This window comes from Chiloscyllium punctatum, chromosome 13 (assembly GCF_047496795.1).
Source record: "Chiloscyllium punctatum isolate Juve2018m chromosome 13, sChiPun1.3, whole genome shotgun sequence".
NCBI lineage: Eukaryota > Metazoa > Chordata > Chondrichthyes > Orectolobiformes > Hemiscylliidae > Chiloscyllium > Chiloscyllium punctatum.
This window is the reverse complement of record NC_092751.1, coordinates 109,163,042-109,187,398: the sequence shown is the minus strand read 5'-3', so window position 1 is coordinate 109,187,398 and position 24,357 is coordinate 109,163,042. Positions and strand designations below refer to the sequence as shown.

The window sequence follows — 24,357 nt, the reverse complement described above, 5'->3', positions numbered from 1 at the left end:
GAGGCAGGAAACATGTTTCCGCTGATGGGTGAGTGCCGAACCAGAGGACACAGCTTAAAAATATGGGTAGACCATTTAGGACAGAGATGAGGAGAAACGTCTTCACCCAGAGAGTGGTGGCTGTGTGGAATGCTCTGCCCCAGAGGGCAGTGGAGGCCCAGTCTCTGGATTCATTTAAGAAAGAGTTGGATAGAGCTCTCAAGGATAGTGGAATCAAGGGTTATGGAGATAAGGCAGGAACAGGATACTGATTAAGGATGATCAGCCATGATCATATTGAATGGTGGTGTAGGCTCGAAGGACAGAATGGCCTACTCCTGCACCTATTGTCTATTGTCCCCTATCCGATAGAATAGCAGGCCAGGCTCAAGGGACCAGATGGCCTACTGCTTTTTAATTATACTTTTGGAGAATGGCTACAATGTGGAAGAAGGCCATTTGGCCCATAAATTCCACACCGACCCGCTGATGATAGCCCACCCCATCCCTGCATTTCCCAGAACTAATGCAGCTAGCCAATACATCTATGGACATTACGTGGCAATTTCCCATGGCCAATCCACCCTACTCTGTACATCCTTGGACTGGGAGGAAACTGGAGCAAACCCACGCAGACACAGGGAGAACGTACAAACTCCACACAGACAGTCACCCAAGGCTAGAATCAGGCCTGGGTCCCTTGCACTGAGCCATCAGTGTGCCATAGTTCACGGTCTTGATAGCATGTAGACAGTACACGAACCACCTCATTTGTACTTCATTTGTACCAAAGTGCCAAGGAATGTGGGATATTATAACCCAGAGTGGCACCAATTTCTCTGGGATTAAATGATCAGATCCCTGGCAGTAGAGCAGCATTGGCCGAAGGCTCTGTGTCAATGGGAGGTTACAAACCCATTGAAAATAATTATTGTGGTTGAGGAACATCAGCTGGAAACCTGATCAGTCCACAGAAGGTCCAAGGATGTGACAGCAGGTTAGCCTGCCCCACATGGTAAGTAAAGTGGAGGTTTACACCCCCCTCTGCCTAGGCCTCACAGTGAAGCATTGCATGCTCTAACCTTCACCAACGGTAGAATGGGTTTAACTTCATGTCTCCAGTGGGCAGCACTGAAAGCATTAATTAGATATCTCCAGAGTGCTGTTTGTGCAATTCCCTGGCCATGAGCAGTCCACTTGTTCGTGCTTTGAGGTAAATTGTTTTCATAAATGTGATCCTTCAATGAAAGCCTTGTGTAGTAAATTAATCTGAGTTGATTAAGAAGATGGATAACAGTTAGCTGAAATAATAACAATCAAAGCAACTATAGCAGATTGAATGGTGAGCTGTTGGGCCATTTCCTCATTATTAGTGGATAGGAACAGCTTGTTATCCAAGTTATTCTGCAGTTTCAGATGCATGCAATGAATATTCAAAAGGGTCCAATGGTTATTGTGCAGGTTATATTCCTGCTTATCAGACTCTGAAAGAAGCTTTGTAATTACAGGGGATGACAACGTTCTGAGAAAGCAAGGATGCAGCAATATGAAGGTTATGTTACTCATTCCTTTCATTACAATTTTACCATTCCCTTAATTAAAAAGAGCTGTGGAGCGCAATTGATTTTTCAAAATAATGTTCCATTCATTCAATAACATCCCGTAATATGACTCACAGCCATGAGAAGGATAGGAAGAGCTGATTTACATTTAACATTTCATATTCAATCCTCTTTGTTCAACCCATCAGAGACTGAAACCTGCAAAATAAATAATCCACGAGCTGTATTAGAGAGGCCTCAAGCAACTTTTCTGTGAAATTTTGGAGAACTTTACATTAAGAAATTATAAACAGTAATATCACCGATGATTGCTTAATAAATGAATACCAATATAGCAGGTAATTACAGACCAGTTAGTCTGGAGGCAGGGGTAATTGGAAAAAAAAAATGAGAAACTGGATTAATAAACACTTGGAAAGGCAAGAATTGAGCATGGACAGTCAGCACGAATTTGTTAGTGTGTGATCCTGTCTGACTAATTTGAGTGTTTTGAAAAGGTGATGAAATATATTGATGAGGGTTGATGTGGTTTACGTGGTGTTCAGTAAGGCCTTTGCTAAGGTCCCACATGGAAGGCTGGTCTGAAAGGGAAAAGCCCATGGGATTCAAGGCAAGCTGACAAACTGGATCAAAAATTAACTTCCAAACAGGAGATAAAGGGTGATGGTGGATTGTGACCAGAGTTGTACCACAGGATTTTGTGATTGTGACCAGAGTTGTACCACAGGATTTTGTGATTGTGACCAGAGATGTACCACAGGATTTTGTGATTGTGACCAGAGTTGTACCACAGGATTTTGTGATTGTGACCAGAGTTGTACCACAGGATTTTGCGATTGTGACCAGAGTTGTACCACAGGATTTTGCGATTGTGACCAGAGATGTACCACAGGGATCAGTGCTGGAACACTTGTTGTTTGATATATGCATGAATGACTTGGCTTTAAATGTAGATAGTAGAATTAGTAAGTTTGCAGATGAAAATTGAGGAGGATGGTCTCAGGCTGCCATTGCTATTGATCAGCTGGTAATTGGGCAGAGCAATGACAGATGGAATTTAATCCCGATCAATGTGAGGTGATGCATTTTGGGAAGTATAATAAGGTAACGATTTATACAATGAATGATAGATCCCAAAGGAGTACTGAGGAACAAAGAGACCTTGGTGTGTGGTCCATAGATCCCTGAAGGTGTCAGCACAGGTAGACAAGATGGTGAGGAAAGCATATGGGATGCTTGCCTTCATTAGGTGGAGGATTGAATATAAGAGCAAGGAAGTCTTGTTACAACTTTATAAAGCATTGGTGAGGCCACAGATGGAATACTGTTTGCAGTTCTGGTCACCTGGTGATTGTACTGGAGAGAGGGCAGAGGAGATTCACCAAGATGTTGCCTGGGATGGGAACTCTCAGTTATGAGGAGAGACTGGATGGGCTGGGTCTGTTTTCCTTGGAGCAGAGGTGGCTGAAGGGGGATCATGAGAATCTCTTCCCCACAGATGGAGAGTCTCAGACCAGTGGGTATGTATAGGTTTAACATGAGAAGTAAGTAGATTAGAGGAAATATGAGGAAAATCTTATTCACCCAGGGGGTTGTAGGAATATGCAAGGTGCTGCCTGAGAGGGTGGTGGGGACAGGTACTCTCACATTATTTAAGAAACAACTGGGCAAACACTTCAAATGTCAGCATGCAATGGGCTATGGAGTGCTTGCAGGTAAATGGGATCAGTGTCGGTTGGTGATTGTTGGTCAGTATAGACATGGTGGGCCGAAGGGCTTGTTTCTTTGCTGGATCACTCTGTGACCTTGACACAGTAATTGACCATAGGTTCAACCTGTGTTACACACTGACCAACTGTGAGCTCAGTCTGTGTTACACACTGACCGACTGTGAGCTCAGTCTGTGTTACACACTGACCGACTGTGAGCTCAGTCTGTGTTACACACTGACCGACTGTGAGCTCAGTCTGTGTTACACACTGACTGACTGTGAGCTCAGTCTGTGTTACACACTGACCGACTGTGGATTCAGTCTGCGTTACACACGGACTGACTGTGGATTCAGTCTGCGTTATACACGGACTGACTGTGGATTCAGTCTGTGTTACACACTGACTGACTGTGAGCTCAGTCTGTGTTACACACTGACCGACTGTGGATTCAGTCTGCGTTACACACGGACTGACTGTGGATTCAGTCTGTGTTACACACTGACCAACTGTGAGCTCAGTCTGTGTTACACACTGACCGACTGTGGATTCAGTCTGCGTTACACACGGACTGACTGTGGATTCAGTCTGTGTTACACACTGACCAACTGTGAGCTCAGTCTGTGTTACACACTGACCGACTGTGGATTCAGTCTGCGTTACACACGGACTGACTGTGGATTCAGTCTGCGTTATACACGGACTGACTGTGGATTCAGTCTGTGTTACACACTGACCAACTGTGAGCTCAGTCTGTGTTACACACTGACCGACTGTGGATTCAGTCTGCGTTACACACGGACTGACTGTGGATTCAGTCTGTGTTACACACTGACCAACTGTGAGCTCAGTCTGTGTTACACACTGACCGACTGTGGATTCAGTCTGCGTTACACACGGACTGACTGTGGATTCAGTCTGTGTTACACACTGACCAACTGTGAGCTCAGTCTGTGTTACACACTGACCGACTGTGAGCTCAGTCTGTGTTACACACTGACCGACTGTGAGCTCAGTCTGTGTTACACACTGACCGACTGTGAGCTCAGTCTGTGTTACACACTGACTGACTGTGAGCTCAGTCTGTGTTACACACTGACCGACTGTGGATTCAGTCTGCGTTACACACGGACTGACTGTGGATTCAGTCTGCGTTATACACGGACTGACTGTGGATTCAGTCTGTGTTACACACTGACTGACTGTGAGCTCAGTCTGTGTTACACACTGACCGACTGTGGATTCAGTCTGCGTTACACACGGACTGACTGTGGATTCAGTCTGTGTTACACACTGACCAACTGTGAGCTCAGTCTGTGTTACACACTGACCGACTGTGGATTCAGTCTGCGTTACACACGGACTGACTGTGGATTCAGTCTGTGTTACACACTGACCAACTGTGAGCTCAGTCTGTGTTACACACTGACCGACTGTGGATTCAGTCTGCGTTACACACGGACTGACTGTGGATTCAGTCTGCGTTATACACGGACTGACTGTGGATTCAGTCTGTGTTACACACTGACCAACTGTGAGCTCAGTCTGTGTTACACACTGACCGACTGTGGATTCAGTCTGCGTTACACACGGACTGACTGTGGATTCAGTCTGTGTTACACACTGACCAACTGTGAGCTCAGTCTGTGTTACACACTGACCGACTGTGGATTCAGTCTGCGTTACACACGGACTGACTGTAGCTCAGTCTGTGTTACACACTGACCAACTGTGAGCTCAGTCTGTGTTACACACTGACTGACTGTAGCTCAGTCTGTATTACACACTGACCGACTGTGGATTCAGTCTGCATTACACACGGACTGACTGTGGATTCAGTCTGTGTTAAACATTGACCGACTATGAGCTCAGTCTGTATTCCACACTGACCAACTTTGTACACAACACCTGATGCCAGGTTGACAGTTACCAGCCTACCTCGCTGTTTGAACAGAGCAGCAATATAAACATCACTTACAATGAGATTAGGCAAGTTGTTTTTAAAAAGTGCAGCAATGCCCTTCCAAAGTGACAAACTAATTACATTGTGTTGTGGATCTAGTGTCACATGTAGACCAATCGAGGTAAGGGCTTGGGGGCAGCATGGTGGTTCAGTGGTTAGCACTGCTGCCTCACAGTGCCAGGGACCCAGGTTCAATTCCCGTCTTGGGCGACTCTGTGAGGAGTATGCACGTGTTCCCTGTGTCTGCGTGAGTTTGCTCCGGGTGCTCCAGTTTCCTCCCACAATCCAAAGATATGCAGGATAGTTGAATTGGCTGTGCTAAATTGTCCATAGTGTTCAGGGATGTGTAGATTAGGTGCATTAGTCACAGGTAAATGCAGAACAATAGATTCTGGGTGGGTTACTCTTCGGAAGATAGGTGTGGACTTGTTGGGCCGAAGGGCCTGTTTCCACGCTGTAGGGATTCTATATAATATGCTGCTCCTTTTTTTGAGGTGTTGGAGGTGATTTCCTCGAATTCCAGGAGCAGCAATTCCTGATTTATATGCTGTTGCATTGTTTTGGAACTTTGGAAAAAAAAAGTCAAAACAACAGTAATTTAAAAGGGAGAAGAACAGACAAAGGAAGCACACGGTGAGGACAGTATAGGAGAGAGAGAGAGAAGTAAATAGATTAACCTGCACAGTTACTGCCTTTGCTGTTTGAATTTGTGTATCGCTGGACATCGGAGTGCTCCTGGGAAAATTAACAAGCAGTGAAATTCACAACTAATCTTGGAGGAACTGTTGGGTGAAGTTCACAACACAGAATCAGATAAGTTAATTGTTGTTTTAAGTCTGTCCAAGAGAAAGGCTGCAGTAGTGAGTATAGTGGATTCTTTCTTGATTATATGTTTTTGGAGATAAGTCTCTTGATTAAACTTAAAATATAAGCCATAGCTTTTAATTTAACTTGGGGCAGTGTTTGTAGAGGAATAAGACGGTGTTATTTTCTAGGTCTGGAGATTGTGAAGGAGCAAAAATGGCCTTTGCAGTGATATGTACTTCTTGTCAGATGTGGGAGTTTAAAGAGAGTTTAAGGGTTACTGTGGATTATATCTGCCATAAATGCTGTTGGATGCAAATCTTATCAGATCGAGTGGATTGGTTGGAGAGACAGATAGAAGCGATAAGGAATTTGCAACAGCAACAGTATGTGATGGATGGCAGTTATAGGAAGGGGGGAAAGTCTCAGATACAGTCACATAGATGGGTTAACTCCAGGAAAGGTAAAAGAGGTAGGCAGGTAGTACAGGAGTCTTCTGTGGCTATCCCCATTTCAAACAGGTATGCTGTTTTGGAAAATGTAGGGGGTGATGGATTCTCAGGGGAACATAGCATGAACAGCCAAGTTTCTGGTATTGAGACTGGCTCTAATGCAATGAGGGGTACGTCGGCTTCCAAGAGATCAATTGTGTTTGGGGATTCTGTAGTCCAAGATATAGACAGACATTTCTGTGGCCAGCAGAGAAAAAGTAGAATGGTGTGTTGTTTCCCTGTTGCCAGGATCAAGGATGTCTCGGAGAGGGTGCAGAATGTTCTCACGAGGGAGAGGGGCCAACAGGAGGTCATTGTCCACATTGGAACTAATGACATTGGAAGGAAAAAGGTTGAGACTCTGAAGGGAGATTACAGAGTGTTAGGCAGAAATTTAAAAAGGAGGTCCTCAAGGGTAGTAATATCTGGATTACTCCCAGTGCTATGAGCTAGTGAGGGCAGGAATAGGAGGATAGAGCAGATGAATGCATGGCTGAGGAGCTGGTGTATGGGGGAAGGATTCACATTTTTGGATCATTGGAATCTCTTTTGGGGTAGAAGTGACCTGTACAAGAAGGATGGATTGCACCTAAATTGAAAGAGGCCTAATATACTGGCAGGGAGATTTGCTAGAACTGCTCGGGAGAATTAAACTAGTAAGGTGGGGGGGTTGGGACCCAGGGAGATAGTGAGGAAAGAGATCGATCTGAAACGGGTACAGCTGAGAACAGAAGTGAGTCAAACAGTCAGGACAGGCAGGGACAAGGTAGGACTAATAAATTAAACTGCATTTATTTCAATGCAAGGGGCCGAACAGGGAAGGCAGATGAACTCAGGGCATGGTTAGGAACATGGGACTGGGATATCATAGCAATTACGGAAACAGGGCAGGACTGGCAGCTTAATGTTCCAGGATAAAAATGCTACAGGAAGGACAGAAAGGGAGGCAAGAGAGGAGGGGAGTGGCATTTTTGATAAGGGATAGCATTACGACGGTGCTGAGGGAGGATATTCCTGGAAATACATCCAGTGAAGTTATTTGGGTGTAACTGAGAAATAAGAAAGGGATGATCACCTTATTGGAATTGTATTATAGACCCCCCAATAGTCAGAGGGAAATTGAGAAACAAACTTGTAAGGAGATCTCAGCTATCTGTAAGAATAATAGGGTGGTTATAGTAGGGGATTTTAACTTTCCAAACACGAACTGGGACTGCCATGGTGTTAAAGGTTTAGATGGCGAGGAATTTCTTAAGTGTATACAAGAAAATTTTCTGATTCAGTATGTGGATGTAACTACTAGAGAAGGTGTAAAACTTGACCTACTCTTGGAAAATAAGGCAGGGCAGGTGACTGAGGTATCAGTGGGGGAGCACTTTGGGGCCAGTGACCATAATTCTATTCATTTTAAAATAGTGATGGAAAAGGATAGACCAGATCTAAAAGTTAAAGTTCTAAATTGGAGAAAGGCCGATTCTGATGGTAATAGGCAAGAACTTTCAAAAGCTGATTGGAGGCAGATGTTCACAGGTAAAGGGACGGCTGGAAAATGGGAAGCCTTCAGAAATGAAATAACAAGAATCCAGAGAAAGTATATTCCTGTCAGGGTGAAAGGGAAGGCTGGTAGGTATAGGGAATGCTGGATGACGAAAGAAATTGAGGGTTTGGTTAAGAAAAAGAAGGAAGCATATGTCAGGTATAGACAGGATAGATCGAGTGAATCCTTAGAAGAGTAAAAAGAAAGTAGGAGGATACTTATCTCTCCACGCTTCAGGCTCACTGCCTTTATTCCTGATGAAGGGCTTTTGCCCGAAAGATCGATTTCGCTGCTCGTTGGATGCTGCCTGAACTGCTGTGCTCTTCCAGCACCACTAATCCAGTATTTGGTTTTCAGCATCTGCAGTCATTGTTTTTACCCTGTTTTTTCAGCACCACATGTTAGTTTAGGGCTTTGGGTTTTGAATGCTTTGTCTCTTTACCAGCACCTGCTCCTGTGTTGCACTGTTGTTGCTCTGTCCCCGAGAATCCAGCCTCTGGTATGAGATCCTTGGTCACTGAGCCCATTCCGGGTGTTGTTCAGGTGCAGTGTCTATGGGCCGCCCATGACGGTGTGAGATGCTCCCTGCTGAAAGTAAGGACTGCAGATACTGGAGATTAGAGTCGAGATTGTGGTGCTGGAAAAGCAGAGCAGGTCAGGCAGCATCCGAGGAGCAGAAGAGTCGACGTTTCGACTGATGAAGGGCTCTTGCCTGATATGTTGATTTTCCTGCTCCTTGGATGCTGTCTGACTGGCTGTGCTTTTCCACACTCTCGACTTTGAGCTGCTCCCATGTCAGGCAGAGACTGTTTGGAGATGGTGAACTGACAGAGCTGGGCACTGCCTGTGAAATCACTCTGTTCTGCATTGGAATGAACTGTCAGATTGACACAGCAGGTGTCAGCCACTCCTGGGCCAATCCATTCAGAACCACACTGTGAACACAGCTTCTCATCTGAAATACATTTTGAAATGATGGCTGAGTGACGAAGGAACAGATATTGAGCAAGGCCAGGACAAAACTTCAAACTGAATTATAAACATCGGTAACATCCTTCTCTTATCAGCTTTGTCAGGAATTGTAATTGGCAAAATGCTTGGTGTTGGAAAATGCAAAATTGTCCATTTTGACAGGAATAGTAAAAAAAGGAGCATATTATCGAAGCAGTGAGAGGTTGCAGAGTTCTGAGAGATCTTAGTGTCCTTTTGCTTGAATCACTGAAGGTTAGTCTGCAGGTACAGCAAGTCATCAGGAAAGCTCATAGAATATTGTTGTGTCATTGTGAGGGAATTAAATATAAAAGTAGGAGGTTATGTTTTAGTTATACAGAGCATTGGTGAGAGCATATCTGAAGTACTGTGTATCATATTGGTCACCTTATTTAACAAAGGATGGAAGCACATTGAAGCAGCTCAGAGAAGGTTTCCTAGACTGATACCAGGAATGAGAAGGTCATTTTACAAGGAAAGACTGGACAGACTGGGATTATATCTGCTGGAGGTTAGAACAGCAAAAGGTGACTTGACAGAAACGTACAAGATCCTGAGAGTTGTTAACACAGCTGATATAGAAACAGTAGATTGGTTGAATATTTTTAAATCTTTTAGAGATGGAGAGATACGTGTTAAGTAAAACGATGTCAGATTATCAGGGGAATGTGGGATAAGCAGATCACTCCTGAGAATAGTGGAACGGTCTTGAAGGGCCAAATGGCCTACGCCTGCTGTTTCTAAAGGAGGAAGGTTTGAAGGGGAGATTGCTAATTGAATAAAATAATGTTTAGGATGGAACTTTTATTTCAGGTTTTTATTAAGATGTTTTATACTGAGTACCTTGCTGATTCTCAGAAACCGGCAGTGTGAATGAAGGGTGACGATTTCCTGCAGTGTATCACCCCACCTCTCCATTCCCCTCACTCACTATTCCTGAATATGGTATCAAAGCTCTTTGGCCTCAAACTCTGTCTCTTACAAAACGTAAACAGTGGCCGTGTGACAGATCGTGGGAGCACACGCATGTGCGTGTGAATTAAAAACTGTATTGATCTAAGGAAAAGTAGAAACCACAGGAAACCTTTGCAATCCCAATTGCATTTGAACTTGTTGAGTTTCTGAGCTGCTCATTCACACTGAATGAGGCTGAAAAACAGGCTGTCCCACTTCCAACTAATTCTTGTGAGCTTTGAGTGACTTCCAAAAGAGTTTGGGATTCTTTCAGCTTTAGGGTGTTTGTGGGGAGTAGGGGAGACACAAATAATTCAGCAAGACAGAACCATCCATGGGGAATGTGGGAATTCTGCCAATTTCCTTTTGCAACCCAGATCAGGCAGTTGGGGGAAGACATTCCAGGAATCTGGAGGATTTGGGGTCAGGTTGGAGGACATTAAGCAAATGATGTAGGAGTAGGGGGTGGGGACAGGATGGGTCAGCTGATATCTGTCTTGCAAAGTTCATGCTGCCTTCCTTGAGTTTTGTCTAAGTAGTGAAGATTTGTTTTGTACTGGAAGTACTGCTGCTCTGACAGTGAATACCAAGGGAACAAATTTCAAAGTGCATTCTGTTTCAATGTGGTACAGGTACCCACATTACTCGAGGTCACATCTACATCTGTGATTGGGTGAGGTTTGTTTTCATTAATGGCCTGATTTACCAGGTACATCAAACAGATGTATTAAATTGCAAATGTCTACTAACGGTCAATCTCTTATTATCATCACCCTAATATACTACTTTATCAAATGGATGGCTAGGTTACACTTACCAGTCCATTAAGGAAAAATATGGAACAAGTCTGAATTTGAAGAACACCCTGTCCTTTGATGTGTTTTCTTTAATGTTTTCCTGTTTTTTGAAGCCTGAACTAAAGTGTTTTTTCTGATGAAGTGTAATCCCCTGCTCAGAGAGTTGTCTTTCATTTCGATTTCTTTGCCCATATCTGCTGTGATTTCATGTTGCTCATTGATAACATGAACATTTTGAAAATGATTTTGTGTCTATAATTTTGTAACACAGGTGCTGGTGTGTGGATTATTGAATAATCAATTGCAGTGCTTCCTAAACCTTTGTCAAATCATAGAATCCCTAGAGTGGGGAAGCAGGCCATTTGGCCCATCAAGTCCACACCAACTCTCCGAAGACCATCCCACCCAGACCCTGTAACCCTGCACTTCCCATGGCTAATCCACCTAACCTGTACATCCCTGGACGCTATGGGCACATCTTTGGGCTGCGGGAGGAAACCAGAGCACTCGGTGGAAACCCGCACAGACATGGGAGAATTGCAAACTCCACATAGATAGATGCCTGAGGCTGGAATCAAACCCAGGTCCCTGGTGTTGTGAGCACTAACCACTGAGACACTGTACTGGCCCAAACCTTTTCACACTGTGACCCCAATTTGAGGCTTGGGAATAATTGTAATCTCTTTAGTGAGGACTATGTGGGGGTGAAGGACTGTGTAAGCAGGAGTGTAGCTGTTTTACTCAGTCAGAGCCACACAGAGACATTGCTGCATCAGAACTATGACCCCACTGTGGACTCCTGACAGACACATTGTGAAGCCCAGATCTATTGATTGTTGGAGATAACACATGTTGGTGAATCTCAGAAAGCTCAAGTCTCCAGAGTCCCAAACTCTCATTTTAGACAACTAGTGATAATTTAACCTGAGGGTCACCATGCCTTTGGAGAGGGGAGAGGTTGAGATTCCTTCATGGTAATCTCAGCTGAAACTGATGTACAGGTCAATGAATTAGCTATGGGAATGCATGGTTACAGGGATAGGGCTTGGGTCTGGGTGGTTCATCACAACCGCCTGATGAAGGAGCAGCGCTTTGAAAGTTAGTGCTTCCAAATGTTGGACTATAACCTGCTGTTGTGTGATCTTTAACTTTGTACACCCCAGTCCAACACCAGCACCTCCAAATCATAGACCCAGAAAGTGATAGAAATACTCAGTATCTCTGGCAGTATTTGTGAAGCGAAGCAGTGGTAATATTGTGATGGTCTGTCATTGGGCTTGTGCTGGTTTCAGATTTCTCGCTCCCCGAGTGTTAGATTTTTGTTCATGAAAGGTCTGCAGAAACCACATGTTCTGGGAGGCCATCTCACAGCATGTCTGCTTGTCACTTCCTTCCTATTTTTAAAACCTACTTAAACCTGCTATTTTTGCTTTTGCCCTTTTAACCCCCTCTCCCCTCTATTGTGTCTCTAATCTCTTGTCTGTGTCAGGAACTGGAAATAGATGTAAGTTTGTGATTGATAGGCTTGAGACTCTCAACGCCACAACTGAAAGGGAAGTCCACAGGCATCCAGCATGACCTGAAAACACTCTGACCCTGTATGTGCTCAGAGACCATTGTCTGTCCACTCACCGGGCCAAGAAAGTGAAGCATTCTAATGCCAGATGAGATGCCGAATTTATGTTCCAGTCTAGTTTTGAGAAAACAAATTTATCTTCAATAGAAATACAACTTATACTCTAACATCCAGAATCAGTATGAGTTAAATATGACTCAACAAGCAATCTGTGGTTGGGCAGCTGTAAAGTTTCATTTTAAATGGCTAATGTGGTCAAGACAAGATCACACCCAGATGTTAGTGACAGCATGGGTCACCAAATCTTATTAAACTGTGCCCTCCCTTGCAACAGATTACAAATCTTCACCTTTGGAGAACTTGCCTTATAACATGCTCAAAGCTTCTCTGATCCAAAGTGCCTCAATGACTGCTCATGTCTTGAGTAATTGGTTTGTCCTTAAAATAACTGTGAGGTCACCTCTCTCATTTACAATGTTGTCTTTGATCTGTTGGAGGAAATAGTTTTCATTGAATGTCAGAATTCGATGAATGCTTTTAACTAATTTAATTCTGAAAATGAACAATCTGTGGATTGCCAGTATTCGAAGTAATGTAAACAAGATATTTCCAGCTCAACAAGTCCATTGTTCCTTACCCTACCTTCCTAGTGTTAACCTCTTCAAGTACACGTCCCCAACCTTTTAAGTGTAATTGACTTTCATGTACGTTAGTTCTATTTATTCCACATTTTACAATTAAAATTTCAATCCAAGAGCGAAAAGTTATATTCTAATGAGAATATTAGATCATGAACTCGATATTCTCAACACAAGCTATATCTCATGGGAAGTAGGACTTTGTTTAATTAACGAGGTAAGGGCTTTTGCCCGAAACGTCGATTTCGAAGCTCCTTGGATGCTGCCTGAACTGCTGTGCTCTTCCAGCACCACTAATCCAGAATTTTTGTTTGATTAATCTACATAACAGAACCATTTATGTTGTTACAAACTTGTGGACTGTAGATGTAATGAGGTGTTTGTAGGATAGGTGTGATGGACAAAGGCAGCACACTGCCCCACGTTTTTAAATGAAGGATGGTTTTGTTACATTTTAATTCATCGATGCAAAGGAGAACACAGCGCACTTTCTGAGTTTCTCATCTCGTTCCTCTTTTTACTGACTGCCATGTCACAAGGGCTCAGGTACTTCCTCAGTGATTCTTTGAGATTGTCTTTACGATGTTGACTCATTTTATTGAGACTTCCCTTGTGTCATAAATATTATGTTAAACAAAATGAGGCTCTGGTTTTGTTGTCGTGGGTTTTGTCCCATCACCTCAGTTTGTATTGTTCATGAATGGGGCGGTTATGATATGACAATTTTGTAATAAGCTAACCCCTCTTTACATGGTCACAAGGAGACTTAAAAATGCCTCGCAAAGTCACCAAATTTAGAAACTGTGATGTTGCTGAGCTTCTAGAAAACTTTACGTGGATTTGCAGATGGACTTAGCCAGGCATGTGCAGACATTAGAAACCTGATGTGTATTTTCACAAGGGTCAATGGAAACTGATTGATGCTGAGTTCCCTTGAGGTGTGATTCACTCTTTTCTATCTCGTTAAAGTTTGAAGAAGACAGTCAGTCAAATGGCTGAGACATTTAAGAAGTGACTTACCTCAGTTAAATTACAAGGGAGAGAACTCTGGACCTTAGATAGAAGCAGCATGTGAAAGTTTAGGATATCAGTCATGTCAGATTTTCAACTGGAATAAAGGTTACCTGACAACTGCTATTCTCTGCAGAGGCCTCATGAGAATCGCAGCTCCAGGTTACAGTTATCAGCGGAATTAACTGTGGACAGCATGAGAGTTTTGGGTTTTCTCTCTGTCCCTGGGATTCCTTGCCTTCATTAATCTGCCTGCCACTGATACATCTGTCTGTGACAGTGTCCATAAGGGAGGAGATTGCACAGTCCTTGAGAAGATGAAATCCCATCTTTACCTTCAGGACACTTTCCATTATGTTGGATGGCACTATCACCGTGCTAATTGGAACAGACTTTTAACAAGTCTAGCAACTCAAGGCTGGGTATTCATGAGGCACTGTGGACTGTCAACAGCAGCAGAATTGTACTGCAGCACAATCTGTAGCCTCATGGCCTGGCATATCCCCCATTCAACCATTACCATCAAAATAGGGGATCAACCCTGGTTCAAAGGAGAGTGCTAGAGAGCACGTCAGGAGCAGCAACAGACATACCTGAAAATGAGAGGTCAACCTGGTGAAACTACCAAAGGACTATGTGTCAATCAGCATAAGCAGCAAGTGATAAATAAAGCTAAGCGATCCCACAACCAATGGATCAGATCTAAGCTTGGCAGTGCTGCCACATCTAGTTGTGAATGGTGTACAATTAAACAATCGCTGGAGGAAGAGGATTAGGAGAAGACTTCACAAATATTCCTAACTTCAATGATGGAGGAGCCCAACATACCAGGCAAAGGATAAAGCTGAAACATTTACACCTATCTTCAGCCAGAAATTGTCAAATGGATGATCTATCTCAGCTTCCCTTGGAGTCCTCAGCTTCACAGATACCAGTCTCAGCCAATTCAATTCACTCCACATATCAAGAAACACTTGGAGGCACAGGATACTGCAAAGGCTACAAGCCATGACAACATTCCAGCCATAGTACTGAAGACCTGTCCTCCAGAATTTACTGTATTCTTGGCCAAGTGTTCCAAAAAAAATACAACACGAGCATTTACCCAGCACTGTGGGAAATTGCCGAGGTATGTAGATTAGATTACTTACAGTGTGGTAACAGGCCCTTCGGCCCAACAAGTCCACACTGACTCTCCGAAGAGCAACCCACCCAGACCCATTCCTCTACATTTACCCCTTCACCTAACACTATGGGGAATTAAGCATGGCCAATTCATCTGACCTGCACATCTTTGGACTGTGGGAGGAAACCGGAGCATCCGGAGGAAACCCACGCAGACACAGGGAGAATGTGCAAACTCCACACAGTCAGTTGCCTGAGGCGGGAATTGAACCTGGGTCTCTGGCGCTGTGAGGTAGCAGTGCTAACCACTGTGCCACCATGTCGCCCACTGTGTTTAGTACTTACAATCCAACCTGTCCAATTCCCGCCCCATCAGCCTACTCTCTATCATCAGGAAAGTGATGGATTGTGTTATCAGTAGCTGAGATACTTACTCAGCAATAACCTGCTCAGTGGCGCCAGTCTGCGTTCCACCAGGGCCACTCAGCTCCTTGACCCCATTACAACCTCGGTTCAAACATGGACCAAAGAACGGAATTCTAGAGGGGAGGGGAGAGGGACAGTCCTTGGCGCTAAGACCACTTTTAACCAAGTGTGGCATCAAGGAGCCCCGGCAAAACTATAGTCAGTAGTTTCTGAAGAGGAGTCATTGCACTCAAATAATGACTTCTTCTACAGAAACTATCAGACCTAGTGAGTTCTCCAACTTTTTCTGTTTTTATTTCAGATTCCCAGCATCTACAGTATTTTGCTTTTAATTTTAGAGTCAGTGGGTTTCGGGGAAACTGATTGGCATCATACATGGTACAAAAGCAGATTAGACTCCCTGCAGTGTGGAAACAGGCCCTTCGGCCCACACCAAACCTCTGAAGAGTAACCCAACCAGACCCATTTCCCTCCAAATGATGCGTCTAACACTACGGGCAATTTAGCATGGCCAATTCACCTAACCTGCACATCTCTGGACTGTGGGAGGAAACCCACGCAGACATGGGGAGAATGTGCAAACACGGGGAGAATGTGCAAACACCATACAGACAATTGCCCACGGCTGGAATTGAACCCAGGCCCCAGGTGCTGTGAGGCAGCAGTGCTAACCACTGAGCCGCCGTGCCACCTAAATGTTTGCGTTATTAGAGGTCAGTCATCTCAGCCACAGGACATCTCTGCAGGAATACTTAAGATGGTGTCCTGGGCCCAATCATCTTCACCAATGACCTTCCCTCTGTCATAAGGTCAGAAGTGTAGATGTTCAATGATGATTGTTGTTATGATCCCACCTGATGTTATTACAACGCAAGTTAGATCGCAAACTGAAATTTTGTTTAATGGATCATTCTTTTGTTTTAGCAAGGTAGTCTTTCACTGAAACATAAGATCGAAATGCTGCAGATTTGCTTTTAACAATACAACAGTTTTATACACAAATGAAATCAAAATAAAACACAATAAACAAAACTATTTACATAAAACAAATATTTAAAGGTTTTGAAACACATGCTAAAGTACAATTCCATTACCCCCAAGGGCAGTCCTTTACAGTCCTTGCACTAAGGAGACAATATTAGCCTGGGTCTCTGCATTCCAGGAAGGGGTTCTATAAGGTGGCACATTAAACATTATTGTGGAAAATGAAAGCTTATGGTATAGAAGATGTAACGACCCCTTTTTGCTTTAGACTGTGTACTAAAACTGAGCGTAGATACAGCTTTAGATTAAGGAAACTGTGGAAGATGATGCCTGCAGTTTTAAAAGTTCCGAAGCATATTGTGAGTTGTATCTTTAATGTTGGATTACTCAATGATTGAGAGAGCATTCACGATAGAGTGGCACTGCCTGTGTGTGTTCAGGGCACTATGCCAAGAAACAGTCTTTTGGTTGGTTTTCAATCAGCATCAGTTAGCATGGGCTCAGCAGAGCAACCAAAATTGACAAAGAGTCACCGGACTCGAAACATTAACTCTACTTTCTTCACACAGATGCTACCAGACCTGCAGAGAACCCCAAGAAGTTTTGTTTTTGTTTCAGATCTCAGTCGTTCTTTGGTTTATTTTACTTGATTGGTTTTCTGGACATGTGGCTCCGACTTTGGATATGGACAATGCAGCAAAAACACCAGGCTCTGTCTCCGTCTCTCTCTGTCTGTCTGTCTGTCTCTCTCTCTTTTTTCTCTCTCTCTCTCACCCCCCCCTCTGTTTCCCTCCCTTTCTCTCTCTCCCCCTCTCTCTTCCTCCCTCTCTCTTCCTCTCCTCCCCCCACATCCCCCCCCCCGCCCCACCCCTCTCTTTCTCCCTGTCTCTCTCTTTCTCTCTCGCTTCTGTCTGGAGAGGTAAAAGAAACCCTCTAGCTAACTGCTCATGCTCTCTTGTCTGTGAGCTGCTGACTGCAAATCCCTGTTGAAAAGGAATAGGCAGAAATCACTTTCAGAGGCACTGAAAGATCAAATCCTCAACCAGTAAATCAGGGTGTCCACAAATCTGTCAACAATTACCAAAAATTTAGAAGGAGCTTAAGAAAACAACTTATCAACATCCATGATCTGGATTAGTGCCAAAATGGTGCTTCCCTGATTTTGTTTCCTTCCTCACCCTTACTTTTCACTCCTTGTTTTGCTCTCCATGTGTCTGTCTGTAAAGAGAAATTTTTCAAAAAGGCATTTTTTTTGTGTAGAGTCATGAGTTGCAATTCATGTTGTTTTCTTGCCATTGGTTTAAAAACAGTTTGACTAGAACGAATAATAATTTTCATATCAACAAAAGAAAACTGGTGCATATTCTTTTAACTGAATATAGACAGTCAGGAAAAAAAAACAGGCAATTTGGTGTTTTAATCAAATTTCTACATTTGTGATGATTGCTGGAGTAGTGGGTTGACTTTCGGTGCCCCATAGCCAATGAGTCGTGATGTTTTGGGTCACGTTTACTGGATTTTTGGAACAAAGACTGTGTAAGATTGAGTGTCGAGTAAGACTAAATGATAAAGGATAAAAAGAAGTCACCAATCTGTTTGAAAGTAAAAGCACTGAGTCTGAAGCCCTGTTCCAGAAATGTGGAATGCATAATGTGTAATAACAATGGGAACAGAAGTCTGTTCTGTGTCCTCTAGCAGAATCATCGATACCATCAGGTTTAAATCTTGACTGCTGAGCTCAGGAAGTAATAACTTTACCCACTGAGCAGGAGAAAAAGAAAATGCAGATAGATTCTGTGCAATTAGATGAACATGATGTAATTGAGCATCCTTTAACAGTTTCCTCAGAAAAGTAATGTCCATCTCTTTCATATTATGCTCTAGAAATGGCAGTATTGCCCAGTGAAAGGGACAGTAAGGATATACAGATAGTCCTTGTGCAGTTAGAATCATAGACTCTCTACAGTGTGGAAGCAGACCATTTGGCCCATCGAGCCCACATCCCACCCAATCCCTGTAACCCTGCATTTCCTATGGCTAACCCACCTTGCCTGCACATTCCCTGGTTATGATGGGCAATTTAACATAGCCAATCCAATAATTAAAAGGATGCAAAATGGATGTTGAGACTTCTCCTCAAAATTCTCCTTTAGAATCTGTCAAAATATGTTCAGGTGATATCAATATTTCCAAAGTGTTCGATGAAGGTTTTAAAGGATTTTAAAGAAATTTCCTGATGACTCTGATGAACATAAGCAATGCCAACAGTCAGTTAGAAAAGGCGGGAAATTCAATGAACTCTGAAGTGCAAGAGATTAATGTTACTCAAAATCATCAAACTTGCAACTGGAGCCCGAAGTCCCCCACTGAGATTTAAATTCCTTATATTGATTGTTTTCCCAAAACAACATGAGGTTTTTATATAAGACAGCCCAAAGATCAGGAAACAGGATTCATTCCATCATTATTCCATTGACATGCGGTCATTACCAACACAAAGGGAAACTCAGGTTAAACAAGGATGTATTTACAGTATTTTATATGGAAGAAAGCCTACGGTTCACATTGGGTTGAGGAATACTTTATTTTGCTGTTCTTTCTCCCATCATTCCTCATTCCACCAAGACGCATTTGGGTACAGAAACTGCCATCCCTCGCCATCATTATTTGCAGATGGAGGTCCTGGCACAGCTGCTTGAGCTCCCCTGCTCGGTCCCCTCCCTCACTACCTGCAGCTGGACTGTCTGTTACTCCGATATTCAGTTCACTGAGCAAAAAGATTTTAGAAATTTGGATGAAACAAAAGGGTCAGAAAGTTTAAATGCTGTTGTTTCAGACATGATGACCATATGTAACTTGGAACAATGGTTTGGAAGGGGACCCCTCAAAGCAGATTTTGCGTCCGACGTCAAGTTCTGATTTTTAACACAAATATGGATCAGCTATTTGAGCAAATCAGATTTCTCCTCCAGTTTGGGGAAATGAGTATTTAATGAAGCAACTGCAGCTGGAAAACAGATGTGTGGGACAATGTTCTCATTCAGGCTTTGAGGATATTATTCTTGAAGCAGGAATATGAGTGTATTCATTTCAGTCACAATCACAGGACAAATCCGTTGTTTAAAAAGGTTAAATATCAAATGCAAGATTGCTTAGATGGAGTTTGTTAATTCAGAATATTTCTTGAAAATAAAGATTTTCATATTGCAATTAAAGACAATGTGATACTGGATATATTGTTCCAAATGTAAAAATGATGGAATAAGGAAAGTATTTCTGAGAAAGATATGAAAGATTGTATGAACTGATAAAAGGATGAGAGATAATGAATGGATCTAAGTCTCATGTTCTGTTCTCTATATGTCACATACCTTGTGATGAAAGGAAATGGTGTTTCATCTCTCCAGGATAGAGAAATGCAAACACCAATTTCTTTTGAGATTGTGGTCTAAATAAGAAAGGCATACTGCTTTAAACCAACGACACCATAGAGAAAGATATTTGCAATCTTAGGAACAAGTTGCTGAAGCACATTGTGAGTTGTAGCTCCAATGTTTCCTTATTGAAGTATTCAGGCAATGTTTTAGTTGGTTTTCGATCAGCATCAGTTGTTGCGGACTCAGGAGGGCTCAACATAGCAACAACCATTTGATTGGTTCCTGAGCAGGTGGTTACGCCAAAACAGAAAGATATAGTCTGTGAAGAGAAAGCACCCATCTCCCTTTCTCCATTCTGTGTGGATTTATGGAGGTAAATAGAGGGAGCTACAGTCCTAAGTTTTCTTTGTGTGTTGGTATCTCTGTAAACTTTCCATTAAGGGGATAGACCACCTTCAGAGGCATAGAAAGGGGGAATCCTTGACTAAGTGAATGGAAGACCAAGGATCAGCATACCCACAACCTCATTTTGTCTGCAAAGAATTGGAAGGAATCAAAAGACAGCTGAAAAATAAACAACTCATTGACACCCGTGATCCAGACTGGTGCCAGGACTGTACTCCTCTGACTCTTTTCCTTCCCACCCATAATACTTACATATTGTCTTGTCTCTTTTTGTGTTTAGGGAATTTTAATAAAAATGGCTGAGTTATAAGTTAACAATTTGTGTTTCTCTCTTGCTATGGTTAAAAGCAGCTTGATTGCCAGGAGTAGTTGTCCCTTGTTACTGAAAAACCTAATGTTTATATTCTGTAAACCCAAATGAAACCGTTAGGCCACCAAAATCAGATTGTTGGGTACAATTGGGCAATTTGATGATTTAAACACATTTTCAAGTTAGTGATGACTCTCAGAATAATGGAACTTGATTTCAAGCTGCCTACCCCAGTCAGTCACAACAGGGGCAACATCAGCATGGATAGAAGACAGGCTGGCTGCCAGAAACTGAGAGGATACATGAATGGATCTCTAATTGGCAGGATGTGATGAGTGTATTCCCACAGGAGTCTGTGCCAGGGCCTCAGTTTTTCACAATTTATGTCAATGACTGAGATGAAGTCGGAAATGTATATTTATTAAGTTTATAGGTAACTCAAAGGAAGGTAGAAATGTTTGTAGTGCACAAGACATAAAAATTGCAGACTGGTACAGAGTGAATGGTCAAAACTCTTGGCTTAGTGGCACAGTCACAATGGGTCAAATAACCTTCTGCTGTTCTTCAAAATATCTCTATGTCCATGTTTCTACATCATGCTTCAGTTATATAGGACATCAGTGAGACTATATCTTGAACACTGTGTGCAATTTTGGTCTTTACATTTAAGGAAGGATCTAAATGTATTGGTGTTGGTCCAGAGAAGGTTTCCTGGATTGATCCCTGAAATGTGGGATTGTCTAATGAGGAAAGTTTGGCAGATTGGGCTTGCACCCAGTGGCATTTAGAATAGTGAGGGGTGATTTGATTGAACTGTATCAGTTCCTGAGTAGTCATGACAAGATGGATGTTTCCTCTTGCGGGTCAGTCCAGAACTAGGGGATGCTGTTTTAAGATTAGGGACACCCTTTCAGGACAGAGATGAGGAGATTTTTTCTCTCTCCAAGGGTTGTGTGACTTTGGAACCCTCTGCTACAGAAGGCAATGGATTTGGGAACATTAAATATTTTGAAGACAGAGGTGGGTCAATCCTTATTATGCTGGGAATCCAGGGCTATTGTGGATAGACAGGAATGTGAAACTTGAAGCACAAATCAGATCAGCCATGATCTTATTGAATACAAAGCATGCTCGGGGCTGAATGGGCTGCAGCTGTTCCTATTTCATATGTTAGTACGACACTTACGATGTTTCACTTCTTGTGGTCTCTTGCAGGCAGTGGAAACAAATTTGGCTTCAAAGGACAGCCACTGGGTCTTTGTAAATGAGGTAAGCCCAGAACCATTGCTACTTGTATGAAATAGCACAGTTCTGCTTGAGAAACTGAGCAATGTTATTAGGAGCTCTCTCACAGCTAGCTGGCCTACCGTGTGAAGGCCATTTCTCCAACAGGAACAAGAGAAAAGAATGTTTCAGAGTCATCCTCAGGATTTCAATAAACCTTTGGGGATGGTGAAGGATTGCAAACATCAGGTTTTCAGACACCAGCTGATTGATGGACTCTACTATGTCAGGTCTGGTTGGGAACAAGAGGCAGGTTTAGGAATTGGTTGTAATCAGGTGATGAAAATGTGTTGCTGGAAAAGCGCAGCAGGTCAGGCAGCATCCAAGGAATAGGAGAATCGACGTTTCGGGCATAAGCCCTTCTTCAGGAATCCCCGAAACGTCGATTCTCCTGTTCCTTGGATGCTGCCTGACCTGCTGCGCTTTTCCAGCAACACATTTTCAACTCTGATCTCCAGCATCTGCAGTCCTCACTTTCTCCTGTAATCAGGTGATGATTGCTAAATTTAAGGATAGTTTTCTGATTTCAATCTACAACCTTCAGGATTGAGTTCAGTGTTTGAAGCTCATTTCATATAGGACCCTCATGCTTATAAGCAAAACACTGCTGTAATTTCTACTAATTCATTCACTCTGAATTTGAATACAAGCTCCACAGTTAACAGTCTGGTGCCCAATGTGTCAGTTGACCTTATGTACAAAACAGTTGATGAAATCTTGCCAACTCCAAGCCTATACAGTCTTAGTAAAAGTATCCAATCTGGTCCCCTGTATCTGAACTCCTATTGATCAAGAAACTAGGCATGTCAGCCTTTAATATATATGAAGCTCTCACAGGAACTTACAAATTGCAACAGAACTAGGCTGAGTAGATACAAGAAGGATGTTCCTAAAAGCAGTGGAATCTAGAACCAGGCATCACATTCTAAAGATACAACAAACAGGAACAGGCCCTTCGGCCCACTAAGACTGTGCTGACACATGATGCCGTTCTAAAGTAAAATCCTTTTGCCTGTACGTGGTCTGTACCCCTCTATTCCCTGTCTATCATATATCTATCAAGATGCCTCTTAAACGTTGCTACTGTATCCGCCTCCACCACCTCCTCTGACAGCATATTCCAGGCACTCATTACTTTCTATGAAACGACTTGTCTCTCACATCTCCTTTAAATTTGTCCTCTTTTACCTTAATGCTATGTCCTATAGTAATTGACATTTCTACACTGGGAAAAAGACCCTAACTGTACATTCTATCCATGCCTCACATAATTTTATAAACTTCTATCATTGAACATTCTTCGATGTTCAACTGAAGACAAACCAAGTTTGTCCAATAACTCTCCATAGGCTAATGCCCTCCAGAACAGGCAACATCCTGGTAAACCGTTTCTATACCCTCTCCAAAGACTCCACATCCTTCTGGTAGTGTGGCGAGTAGAATTGTACTCAATATTCCATAAGTGATCTACCTAAAGCTCTATAAAGCTGCCACAAGACTTGCCAATTTTTTAATATTCTATGCCCTGACCAATGAAGGCAAGCATGAATCCTTCTTGACCACCTTATCCACTTATGGTTCCACTTTCAGGGAACCGTGGACCTGTACACCAAGATCCCTTTGTATGTTGATGCTACTAAGAGTTCTGCATTCGCGCTTCCAAAATGCATCATCTCCCATTTGTTGAGATTAAATTCCATCTGCCATTTCTCTGCCCAAGAACCCAGCCTATCTATATCTTGCTGTATCTTCTGACAATCCTTCCCACTGTGTGGAGCTCACCATATTCTTTTGTTGTCTACAAAGTTATACATTCTACCACCTAAAGTTTCTTCTAAATTATTTTTATACATTGCAAATAAAACAGATCCCAGCACTGATGCCCGTGGAACAACACTGGTCACAGATCTCCAGTCAGAAGTATACACTCCCACCACGACTCTCTATCTTCTATGACGAAGCTAGTTCTGTCTCCATCTTACCAGCTCACTGTGGATCCATTGTGACTTCACCTTTTATATCAGCCTGCTATGAGGGACCTTGTCGAAGGACTTGCTAAAGTATGAAAAAAAACACTTAGGACTGAAACATGGAGAGATTTATTGGAGCATAAGAGGTACAGTTAGTAAGTTTGCAGATGGAGGTGTAGTGTACAGTGAAGAGGGTTACTTCAGATTACAACAGGATCTGGACCAGATGGACCAATGGGCTGAGAAGTGGCAGATGGAGTTTAATTCAGATAAATGCGAGGTGCTGCATTTTGGAAAAGAAAATCTTAGCAGGACTTCTACACTTAGTGGTAAGGTCCTAGGGAGTGTTGCTGAACAAAGAGACCTTGGAGTGCAGGTTCATAGCTCCTTGAAAGTGGAGTCGCTGGTAGATAGGATAGTGAAGAAGGCGTTTGGTATGCTTTCCTTTATTGGTCAGAGTATTGA

At 42.9% G+C, this 24,357-nt stretch overlaps 1 protein-coding gene across 3 annotated transcripts in view; it reads left to right on the top strand.

Moving 5' to 3' along the window:
• LOC140484767 (glutamate receptor ionotropic, delta-1-like) overlaps positions 1–24,357 on the top strand; it is an 843,252-nt gene that overhangs the window by 680,486 nt on the left and 138,409 nt on the right. For 2 of the 3 annotated variants that reach the window (XM_072583587.1, XM_072583590.1), the window contains exon 5: positions 21,854–21,907. The exons of the other annotated variant lie outside the window; for it this stretch is intronic. In XM_072583587.1, coding sequence (XP_072439688.1) covers positions 21,854–21,907 — 54 coding nt within the window. The remainder of the gene's footprint in view (positions 1–21,853; positions 21,908–24,357) is intronic. 3 annotated transcript variants of the gene reach the window in all.